Below are 12,312 nucleotides of genomic sequence, written 5' to 3' on the forward strand. Positions count from 1 at the left end.
CATCATCATCATCATCACCACCACCACCATCATCTTTATCTTTATCTTATCTAAGTGTCACCAACATGTATTTAAAATTTAGCATTTTCCTTACAATGCTCACAAACATCATCATTATGACCATCATCATCATCATCATCATCATCATCTTTATCTTTTTCCTCTTTATCATCACCTTGATCATCATCCTTACCATTCTCCTTACCATCACCAATTTATTTTTATTTTGTATTTTCCTTACCAACATCATTATTATGACCCTCATCATCATCATCATCATCATCATCAGCATCATAATGCAGTTTTTTCTTCACCTCACGACTGAAATCACTTTTATTTCGATCGTTGCCTTCACTGTTCTTTCTTCTTTATAATCAGCACCTATCATATATGCACTGAAGAGTATCTTTCTCCCCTAGTCCTTCCTGAGTTTTCGTGGACCCCTGTTCTCACCCAGACGGAACAGCAGGACCAGCATTTTCAGTTTCCGAAGCCAAGCACAGGACTTTGGCTCTGAAAATGAGTTTGCTGATGATGAAAACAGCATTTTTGGGGACAACTTGAGTCGGAGGGGCTCTTTGTTTCTCCCCAGGAGTTGTGATCGCCGCCGCAGCACTATGAGCCAAAGCAGCTTCTTGTCACATCGCCTACTTCCACCCAATGGGATCAAGCACAGCTCTGTTGACTGCAATGGGGTTGTGTCTCTGGTGGGTGGGAGTTCACTCCCATCGTCACCTGTGGGGCTTCTTCTGCCTAAACTGATGGTAGATATGGCCTCCACTGGAGATAATGTAAGAAAGGCTTGTGACCTCAGACGGCCCTATTTTATTTGCCTATAGCCTCTTAACACATATGGCTTTTTTTTTGTCCTTTTCCTGTCTGTCTCACACTATGTAACTTCAATTGATGGTAAAAAGCCATACCAGTCAAATTTCTGTTATTTTCCCAAAGTATGTTATTGGTTTTAGAATTATTCATGTTAAAGGTCACTGGATTCCAATAATGTCAGCAAGCTATGCTGTAAACATTTATTTAATTGTTATGTGTCAAAGTGACATACATTCTTTAAGCTAAATGCTCACATCATGCTAACATGCTTACACTGGCAATGCTACACGTAATGTTTACCTCTTCACCATCCAAGTTTAGCATTACTAACTTGCCAATTACCGCAAAACACAAAGTATAGCTGAGGCTTATAGGCATGTCATTAGGTTATGTATAACAAAATTCATTACCATCCAACCAATACTTTCCAAGATATTTTACTAAAAGTCAAAACATCATGCTGCTAACTTGGCTAAAAATATAAGCAATGAGAAAAAAACTCATTGAGTACTCATGCCCATCCCTACTAGGTGGACGCTAATTAATTTAATGGCCACTATGATTGGCAAACATAACAGCTTCTGACCATCTGACCAGGGTGTCATTATTGTACCAAGTTATCGCACTCATTTCCATCATATATAGAAATATGGAACTTTCTAATGCGCTAATCCCTTTGCTTGTTATTCTCTTTTACGTATTCAGCTTTGCACTGTTATGCAAAGTACTGACGCTTTTATGATTTTTTTTAGCTACTGTGTATTTATGGTAACATAGCACAGTTGCATCTGTAACAATGCTTCCTATCTCCAGGCTGACACCACTGACACAGAGTACAAACAGGCCATTGGAGGAACACACCAGGAGTGTATGGACTATCTCGATGGCCCAGAGATCAGACAGAGAGCTCACAGTATAGCTAGTGTCATAACCAGCACAATGGAGGGTAGGTATTGTACACAATGGCACGAGTATCCTCTCTTGATCATATCTTCGGTATTGAAATGATAAATGGTACTTTCAGATAAAAATATATATCTTTTTGTTTTGCCATACTTGTGCATCAGAGCTTGAGGAGTCGAGGCAGAAGTGTCCTACTTGCTGGTACAATTTTGCCCACACCTTCCTCATCTGGGAATGTTGTCCAGCATGGCTGAAGATCAAGAAAGTGGTTAACCTAATTGTGATGGATCCATTTGCAGACTTAGCCATCACCATCTGCATTGTACTTAACACATTGTTTATGGCCATGGAACATCACCCAATGACTGACAATTTTACCAAAATGCTCTCTGTAGGCAATGTGGTGAGTGGACTGTAGAGGAGTGAATTTCTTTCTTTTTTTCTTTGCAAAATAGATGTCATGTTTATAAATGGTCATTATATCTTTTTTTATATTTATATATAAAGGTCTTCACCTGCATCTTCACGGCTGAAATGGTCCTCAAGATCATTGCTTTGGACCCGTACTATTACTTTCAGAAGGGATGGAATATTTTTGATGGAATCATTGTCAGTTTAAGCTTGATAGAGCTTTGTATGTCAACAGGGGCTGGCATGACTGTGCTGAGATCATTCAGATTGGTAAGTCTAAACAGATATGTGTCATAGTCAATATGTTCATATGCATTTGGTGTACAGAATCATGTGATATGGCTAATTTTACTTTTCTTTTTACAGCTGAGAGTATTCAAATTGGCTAAATCGTGGCCCACTCTTAACACACTGATCAAAATAATTGGTAACTCAGTGGGGGCTTTGGGCAACTTGACGCTGGTGCTGGCCATCATCGTGTTCATCTTTGCTGTGGTGGGCATGCAACTGTTTGGAAAAAGCTACAAGGACTGTGTGTGTAAAATCTCTGCTGACTGCACTCTACCCCGTTGGCACATGAATGACTTCGTCCATTCATTCCTCATTGTGTTCCGAGTGCTTTGTGGAGAATGGATAGAGACCATGTGGGACTGTATGGAGGTGGCTGGGATGGCCATGTGCATCATTGTCTACATGATGGTCATGGTTATTGGAAACCTTGTGGTACATTATCATCTCTTATGGTCAATTCATGAGTCCAACTTGTCTAACTATCTGATCTTTATAGCTGTTGTTATTATAAAGTACAGTAGCTAAAAGATAATGCAATCTTACATATAGTCATGTCATTTTCTGGTAGGTGCTGAACCTGTTCCTGGCGCTGCTGCTGAGTTCCTTCAGTGCTGACAACCTGGCAGCGACAGAAGATGACAGTGACACAAACAATTTGCAGATTGCCATTGGACGGATTCACAGAGGCATTGCCTTCGCCAAATCCATGCTTAGAAGCAGCTGCAACAGTGCCTGTCTCAGGGATAAGAAGAAAGGGAAGGGTGAGGACAAATCTTTGGATGAGCTCCACAAACCTTTAGGGCCCAATGGTGTCCCCAACCACACCATCAAAGACTTTCCAAAGAATGGGGATGTGACCGGAGTGGACAAAAATGGAGACAAATACATAGTCAACAGCAGAAGTGATGATTCCATAATGTCTTTCATCAACAATCCTAGTCTGACTGTCACTGTTCCTATCGCTGTGGGAGAGTCTGACTTTGAAAATCTCAACACAGAGGACTTCAGTAGTGCCTCGTCTGATGCAGCGTGCCATGTGGTAAGGAAGCTCATGTAGATTGGTCCAAATAATTGGTAGAGATGAGTTGAATAAAACGCCTTTAAAACCAAGTTTTATCAGATATATCCCAATCAGACTAATGCTGAGCCACGTCAAAGGATTTCAATGTTGGCTGTGGTTCTTGACGAGTGGTATAGTCTGTCCAGCTGTCCAGGCACTTACGTTAAAGCACTTTACCCACAGACCATGGCAACGAGGTATGAGCATGTGACGTGATGTTTCCCCTGAAGAGCCCATATACCATGACCCTTTAATGAGGAGACAGGAAAATACCAGTGTGTAGATTGCATTATGTGCCATTTAAGTCTGAGTGCTTGGTAGCAAAATGCTCTTCTTAAGGGGTCTGTTTGCTTTCTGGGGGAGAAAAGCTCACAGTGCAAAAGGAAGAAAAGAAACACTGTCTACTATATGATACATTATTGTTGCTAATTTACTTGTTTATACTTTGTAAAATGTACTTTTTAAAATTTAAATAGTTTTGCCTACAGGCAATATTTGATTTGAAAATCTATAAGCAAAATCATTGTTACTGCTTGCTTGCTGCTGCTGCTGCTGCTTTACAGATGCTCTCAGAGTTGAAGGAGACTTGTAAGAACACTTTACTATACATTACACTCATCATGGAGATTGCCTACTTCATTTACAATAGTCATCCAATAACTGTTTTAGCAGTCACTCATCCTTTTTTGGCCTTACTTTATTCACCCTCCAGTCTTGAATTTGTGTTTTGGTTGATGCTGGAATATTTTTGTTGATTCAAACATCAGTGAAAACTCTTTCTTTGCAAAATTGTTAATGCAAAATCTTTTTATTTTTCTTGATTCTTTGGTTAGTTGAGTTTACTAAATTACATTTAATTTAAAATCTTTTTTGTTTCAGCTTGTTTTGTTTCATTTTCTGGGGTTCTGACAAAATTGAGAATGGATTTTCAATTATAATGGGATCATAATCATAATCATCAGTTATTTTAAAATAACAGTCATTATGGGATGATGACAATAGATTGGTGTTTTGTAGTGATTTTCTGATTTCAGTACATAAACCTTTCTACTCACTTTAGATTTATTCAAAATGCCACTTATTGACACAATATTCCAAAAGAAATATAATATTTAATTTCACAAGGTTTACCGAAACAGAAATTGAAACAGAAATGGATGGACTGAAGTACAAACCATCATAACACTGACTTTAGTGCTCACAGTATATCGCAGTAACATGCTTACATCATTCCCTGCACTGCATTAGCTGGTCCCAGGACAGCCAAGTGCTCCTGCATTCTCCAGGAAGGCATTCAAACTGTTCTCATCTACCAGCTATTAGGAGACACACCCAGTAGAAGTCCAATCGAGATCATGTGGCTACTGTACAACACCACCAGGCTTCAAATCTAACTTTTATATATTTTATATGAGATATTTCTGCATTATTTAGTGTCATGTAGTGTTTAGAAACTGTATAACTTAAATATTTCAAATGATAGTGACTAATCCGTGTCACAATCACCTTTGGCGCAATGTCATGTCTTTGAAATCTGGGTATCCTCTCCCACATTAAGTGGATAGTATGAAGAGGTGAACAGTAGCAACTGTATTGTAGACTCCTTTTTGCCTCTGTTGATGGCTTCTGCTGTCAAGCTAATGAGAGTGCCCTAATGTTTGTTTGTTTTCAATTATTTAGACTGCAGAAAGAGAACATGCAGATGATTTTCATGTCTGCCTTTAAATATAAGATTTGTTCAATCTTGTTAAAGCAAATACTGTATTCATGCATGTTCTTTATTTTAGCCATCATACATTTGATTCAAACTTGAACTGAATGTATGTCAGTGATGCTTGTGAAGTCCTTCTTACCAACAGCCTTAAACAAGACACATGGTAGACATCAGTGGTAGTTAAAACATATCATATTACACATGTCTTGTACAAGTCTCTTGGTAATTATTATTATTATTACTTTTTTACTTTTTGACAATTACTTCATTTTGAAGAGATATGGAGTGCATGACGTGTGTGGACAGAGAGGTGCTCCGCATGTCAGCCCTTTATTTTTGCCATGGCTCTGTTATATTTGCTTATCTAACAATGATTTTACTCATCTTCAATTGCAGATGATAGAGGATGATGGCCAGTTCAGCTCCTCTGAGGGTAGCACAGTGGACGGTCTTCCAGGTGGGGAGGGAGAAGGGTCAGTAGACATTGAACTGGAAGAATCTATGGAACCTGACGCCTGCTTTCCTGATGGTGAATACTACTATAACCGCTTAACCTACTACAGCCTTGGTGTGACTCTGACACTGCATATTACACTGGTAAATCATCGCCCCTTTTGTCTCTGCTCAGGTTGTGTGCAAAAATTTGAGTGCTGTCAAATAAATGTAGATGTGGGCCGGTGGAAAATGTGGTGGACACTCAGAAAGACCTGTTACCGGATAGTGGAGCACAACTGGTTTGAGAGCTTCATCATCTTCATGATCTTGCTTAGCAGTGGGGCATTGGTAAGTCTGTGCGGCAAGAAACATTTAGATAAAGTTGTTTGTTTTTTTAAACACCTGATTTTGCTGCGCTTATGTATTTACATATTATGTCTGGCATATCTTGTCCAGGCAGTAGATTCTCAAACTGTTTAATTAAAATACCATTTCCTATGGTTTGTTATAAATTGCATTACTCACTGTCATTTTCTTTACATTCAGGCATTTGAGGACATCTACATTGAGAAGAGGAAGACCATTAAAGTAATGTTGGAGTTTGCGGACAAAATCTTCACCTACATCTTCATTCTAGAGATGTTGTTGAAGTGGGTGGCGTATGGCTTTGCCAAGTACTTCACCAATGCCTGGTGCTGGCTGGACTTCCTCATTGTTGATGTGCGTTGAAACACCTCAGCTTATACAGAAACACACTTACTTGTTTAGACAATTCTTAGTTAGTTTGTTTTTTTGTTCCAGGTCTCGCTGGTCAGTATGGGAGCCAATGCCATGGGATATTCTGAACTCGGTCCCATAAAGTCTCTGAGAACCCTGCGAGCTTTGAGGCCCCTGAGAGCCCTGTCACGGTTTGAAGGCATGAGGGTAAGAGTCACTGGATTTCCCCACCCACTCTGAGTCACGGTGTACTGTATACCAACAGCTGACTGCATGGGTACAGAACACAAGCACTCTGCAGTCTAATACAGAGCATAAAAATATATGACTTTGCAAGATACTCTAAAAAATGTGTTGCATGTAAATTAAGCATTCCTGTCCTTCCCTAATCCTCTTTCTCCAGCTGTTATATGTCCTCAGGGTTGACTTAAATATTTAAATGACACATTGATTACATGATTTTCTTCTAAATTATTATCTAATTATACACCAGTGATGCAGGATTTTGATTAAAGGAATGATTTGACATTTTAAGGGAATGTGCTTTTTCACTTTCTTGCTGAGATTGTTGATGAGTAGATTTATACTGTTCCCATTTCTGTTAAATAAATGTGATGCCAGTATATCGTAGCTACTACATTTAGCAATAAAGAGTGGTAACATGGGTAAAACAGTAGGCCTGACTCTGTACAACTGTTAAACAAATCTGCCTACCAGCACCTCTAAATCTTGCTGATTAACATGTTATATCTCAGTTGTTTAATCTGTACAAAAACAGAAGCACAAAAAACAACAGGTTGTGGTTTTATGGGCAGTTGTGTGCTGTACTAGCTTTGGCTGGGAGCAATGACTTCCTGGAGTCTCCATTGGTTGACTGGAAACCTCACGGTGAAGACAAGACTCCAGGAAGTCACTGCTCCCAGGCATGAATTAACTCCCCATAAAAGCTTGGTACATTGTTTTTTGTAGACATTAAATAAAACATGTTAATTAGTGAAATTTAGAGCTGTTGGTAGGTGGATTATGTTATCTTTTCGTAGAGTCAGGCTAGCTGTTTCCAGTATGCTAAGCTAATCTAATCCTGGCTCCACCTTCATATCTAACAGCTAGATATGTCAAACTATTCCTTTAAGTGACGCCATATCTGTCGTAAACAAGTATTTTGTCAATATTTCGCTGTGCAATGCAAGCATGGGCTAAACAGGGTTTGACAACTTATGTAATTGAAGAGGGAGGGCTTGTCAGCTGCTGAAATCAATGTAGCATGTATTGATTAGTTGCTTTCATGTTGTGGTGGTCTAGATTTACAGCACTATTAAGATCTTTCCTTACGTGGTAGCCAGTGAATTCCCTCATTTGCATGAACAGCTTTTCATGTGCGTCAGTAGGGCTTCATTAGTTTCCATTATAATTTCACTGTTTTGGATATTGTTTGCTGGGTTCTTTAACATGATTTCTTCATGTTTTATTTATGTTTCTGTTTACAGTAAGCAAATTTTGTGGCGTCGTCCTGCCTCTACAAGGTGTTCTGTTTCAACATTTCTCTGAAATTTAGTTGTAACTCACTAAAACCATTTTTACATACATAGAATCAATCTCCAGCCTCCTCTCCTGATTCTTTTCCCACCTTTACCATGCAGTTATCATTGTATTTGAGCTTTGGTGTTAGTCATAGCTGTGTTTAGCTCATGCTGATGTGTATGTTGGCTCTGAAACATTCACTCTTGTGTTTTCCTATTCTTACCATTACCATTAGTGTACAGTGTTGTGCATCTATTCTAAATTATTTCATCCCTGCCTGCTGTACATATTTGTTATGTTTGTGTGTCGGTGTGCAGGTGGTTGTTAATGCCTTACTGGGAGCCATTCCTTCCATCTTCAATGTGCTGCTGGTGTGTCTCATCTTCTGGCTCATCTTCAGCATCATGGGAGTCAATTTATTTGCGGGGAAGTTCTACGTTTGTGTTAACACAACCACAGATAAGGCTTTCCTTCCATCAGAGGTGAAATACAAAAATGACTGTTTAAACTTGGTTAATGAGGCTCGCTGGAAGAACCCCAAAATCAACTTTGACAATGTTGCCATGGGTTACCTTGCACTGCTACAAGTAGTAAGTGACTGACTTGTTTGATGGTTTTGTAATGTCTGCAATATTAAGTATATGTTGTTGGCTGTATTGGTAAAAAAGTTGCAGTGACAAACACATCAAGCGGCTAATACAATATATTTCATGGATATTGTTCATTTCTATGCAGGCTACATTCAAGGGCTGGTTGGAAATCATGTATTCTGCTGTGGACTCTCCAATCAAGGTGATCATGTTTGTTACATTTTAGAATCTTTTTATTAAATTACCTTTTGTTTTTGACACTACTGATGTTACATAATGGTCATCCAATGTATTTAAATAGTTAATGGGCCCAGACCTAAAATTTAAGCTACCTGTACCATCTGTAGGCAAATTCTAGCTGCATTTTTTTTCAATTCTTATACATTCATAGATTATACATTCATAGATTATGTTTTTTTATGAAAGACCTTGCTGACTGGAGTGGTAGTCACCTCTCTAAATCTACTGTAATTCAAAACTGGGAAAGTGTCTTCCCTCTTTCATTATATCCCCTCCTTGTGTGTGAGCAAAACCTTACCAAAATGTACCTAAAAATGTACTTAAAAATTGTTTATAGGTTCAGTATAAGTGATAAGAGAATGAATGATAGTAGTTTTGAATGAAAGTAGCTTTTCATATTTATTGGAGATTTTGTTATTTTCCCCTATCGATGCCTCTGCATAATTTTTGTTTTAGCTAGCACACATGGCAGAGGGCATGGAAGTGAATTTATATCTGTTAGTGTTGGCTAGTAGATTCAGATTATGCAAAGGCATTAATTTATATTGACACTATAAAAAAATTTGAATTCTGATGGTACCGATATCTGGTCTGGCTCATGGGCTACCTGTAATTATCTCTCTATGTATGGAACATTTAAAATGGCTAACTCAAAAGGAAACAAACAATAATTTAAAAAAAGACTACAATACACATGTTGTTAGATGACAAAATATATAGCGACATACAAACAAAAAGTCTGCTTTGAATAAAAATGTATTATATATTATATCAGCAAGGAAAATTCCACATTAAAATCCTTCTACCTCATTAAAAAATCACATCAGTGTATGTGTACTGGTGACTTCAGGTTTCTACATCACACTTGTATAAATTGCATACTGGACTAGGATTGACTTCAAAACTATCTGTGATGACACAAATCATGCTGATAAAAAAAATCTGATTTTCAATGAGCACAGAGAAACTTTCCACTTTCAGCTGATGAATGTGAAAACATCCTTCTAGTGTCAAAACATAAATCATTCTGTACAGTAAAGCTCAAACATCCAACTGTAGGAACAAAAATCATAAGTTGCCAAATCCACCAGGACTGATATGTTAAGGATTATAACTTTAACTAATGTACTAATGTCTCCATTTTCTGTCACTATTATAGCAAGACTTACAACCAGAGTATGAGAGCAACCTGAAGATGTACACGTACTTTGTTGTTTTCATCATATTTGGAGCATTCTTCACACTCAACCTCTTTATTGGTGTCATTATAGACAATTTCAATCAGCAAAAGAAAAAGATAAGTATCAAATCTGCTTTCTAAAGAAAACGTGATATTTTTACTTGATAGTTTGACAGAAATGCAATATTAAAAAGAAAAATACCATCAGTTTCTCCATAGGCAGTATCTCTACTTCACATCATTGTGATTTAACATGCCTTACATCCGCTCTTTACCTAGGAGGTCAAGACATATTCATGACTGAAGAACAGAAGAAATACTACAATGCAATGAAAAAGTTGGGGTCAAAGAAACCACAAAAACCTATTCCTAGACCATCAGTATGTACATTTAATCATGACAGCATCTAATCTGCATTGCTGCTCAGATTTTTCTGTTTCATAGCACTTAAAATGTATTTTTGTTTCTCCACCTTGTGTCTATTTCAGAACAAAATTCAAGGATACATTTTTGACTTCACGACAAAACAAGCATTCGATATTGTCATAATGGTTCTAATATCCCTTAATATGGTAGCCATGATGGTGGAAACTGCTGACCAGTCAGACGAAATGAACAACATTCTCCAGAACGTTAATATAGTATTCATTGTCATCTTCAGCGGAGAGTGTTTGTTGAAGATGATCTCGCTTCGCCATTACTTTTTCACAAATGGCTGGAATGTATTTGATTTCATCGTGGTCATCCTGTCAATCATTGGTATGACACGCCTCTGTTCGCCATGGTGCTCAAATAAATTTCAAGCATTAATTTTGTCCGTATACATGTTTTGTTTACAGCTTGTTTATTATGTTTTCTTTTCTTTCCTTAGGTATGTTTCTCTCAGAGTTGATAGAGAAGTATTTTGTTTCGCCAACCTTGTTCAGAGTCATCCGACTGGCTCGGATAGGCCGAGTCCTTCGCCTTATTAAAAGTGCCAAAGGAATTCGCACACTCTTGTTTGCCTTGATGATGTCACTTCCTGCCTTGTTCAATATTGGTCTCTTGCTCTTCTTGGTGATGTTTATTTATGCCATCTTTGGCATGTCAAACTTTGCCTACGTCAAGAAGGAATCAGGCATTGATGACCTTTTCAATTTTGAGACATTTGGCAACAGCATGATCTGTTTGTTCCAGATCACCACCTCAGCTGGGTGGGATAGCCTACTAGCTCCCATTCTCAACAGACATAAAGATGATTGTGACAGTAAAATGGAGCATCCTGGCAGTTCTGTTCGGGGAGACTGTGGAAATCCCCCTGTGGGAATTGCCTTCTTTGTGAGCTACATCATTATATGTTTCCTGATTGTGGTGAATATGTACATTGCAGTTATCCTGGAAAACTTCAGTGTGGCCACTGAGGAGAGCGCGGACCCACTAAGTGAGGATGACTTTGAAAGGTTTTATGAGGTCTGGGAAAGGTTTGATCCTCATGCATCACAGTTCATGGAGTACAATAAGCTGTCGGACTTTGCAGATGCTCTGGACCCACCGTTACGCATAGCCAAGCCTAACAAGCTTGAACTGATCTCCATGGATCTACCCATGGTGAGTGGTGAACGCATTCACTGCCTGGACATCCTGTTTGCATTTACAAAACGTGTTCTGGGCGAGGATGGGGAGATGGACATCCTAAGGGGGCAGATGGAGGAGCGCTTCATGGCCTCCAATCCTTCCAAAGTGTCCTACGAACCCATCACTACCACCCTCCGCCGCAAACAGGAGGACACATCAGCTGTTGTCATCCAGAGAGCATTCAAACAGTATGCAAGGAAATGTGCTGCCAGTAAGCCCTCTGTCACATCCAGTGATAACATTCAAAAGGATGAAACACTCATTGATAAAGAGGATCTTGTCACAGACAAACTCTCTAAAATTTCTAGCGCTGATAAGGGTGAACTGACACCTTCAACGGCCCCTCAACCTTCATGTAACAGTGTGGTAACCAATGGAAAAAACAAATATGAAAAAGACAAAAGTGAAAGGGAGGTTATGGGCAAAGATGTTGGGGAGCAAGATAAATAAAAGAATGCTGGGAATTCAACAAATACATTTTAATTAATGACCAAATGTTTACAACTTTTGAAAGTGACTGAGACATCCATTGGACTCCCTTCTTTAGTATGGATATCTATGCCAAACTGACCATGCTGACGTGAGTCTGAAGGTTGGTGCCTAAGTAGCTTATGCAGGCAGTAGTGGGACCACTTTGACTGTGTTCAGGAGCAAAGATGTCTTTTGGCTGTTGGTGGGGATGGGCAAGTGTTCTGAAAGACACATTAGTTACTGCTTTAACTTTTATTGCAGCTAGCTCTGCTATCCAGTGTCTTGAATTATTGTTATATCACTGACTGTTGTATTACTTTAGCTACTTATTTTTCAA

At 38.7% G+C, this 12,312-nt stretch overlaps 1 protein-coding gene across 6 annotated transcripts in view; it reads left to right on the forward strand.

Moving 5' to 3' along the window:
* Window positions 1-12,312, forward strand: part of scn1laa (sodium channel, voltage-gated, type I-like, alpha) — a 25,487-nt gene extending 13,175 nt beyond the window's left edge. The window contains exons 11-27 of one of the 6 annotated variants that reach the window (XM_035676851.1): window positions 420-791; window positions 1,642-1,774; window positions 1,896-2,134; window positions 2,239-2,412; window positions 2,509-2,865; window positions 3,002-3,450; window positions 3,752-3,768; window positions 5,611-5,736; window positions 5,836-5,990; window positions 6,189-6,362; window positions 6,444-6,566; window positions 8,198-8,470; window positions 8,616-8,672; window positions 9,870-10,011; window positions 10,170-10,270; window positions 10,379-10,649; window positions 10,762-12,312. In XM_035676851.1, the coding sequence (XP_035532744.1) occupies window positions 420-791; window positions 1,642-1,774; window positions 1,896-2,134; window positions 2,239-2,412; window positions 2,509-2,865; window positions 3,002-3,450; window positions 3,752-3,768; window positions 5,611-5,736; window positions 5,836-5,990; window positions 6,189-6,362; window positions 6,444-6,566; window positions 8,198-8,470; window positions 8,616-8,672; window positions 9,870-10,011; window positions 10,170-10,270; window positions 10,379-10,649; window positions 10,762-11,954 (4,356 nt within the window). In that variant the 3' untranslated portion in view covers window positions 11,955-12,312. Of the gene's footprint in view, window positions 1-419; window positions 792-1,641; window positions 1,775-1,895; window positions 2,135-2,238; window positions 2,413-2,508; window positions 2,866-3,001; window positions 3,473-3,751; window positions 3,769-5,603; window positions 5,737-5,835; window positions 5,991-6,188; window positions 6,363-6,443; window positions 6,567-8,197; window positions 8,471-8,615; window positions 8,673-9,869; window positions 10,012-10,169; window positions 10,271-10,378; window positions 10,650-10,761 lie in introns of all 6 variants that reach the window. The other 5 variants (XM_035676854.1, XM_035676850.1, XM_035676853.1 and 2 more) reach the window with 5 other exon arrangements.

This window comes from Morone saxatilis, unplaced genomic scaffold, assembly GCF_004916995.1.
Source record: "Morone saxatilis isolate NCDOM2014 unplaced genomic scaffold, NCSU_SB_2.0 Contig5, whole genome shotgun sequence".
NCBI classification, from domain to species: Eukaryota; Metazoa; Chordata; class Actinopteri; family Moronidae; genus Morone; species Morone saxatilis.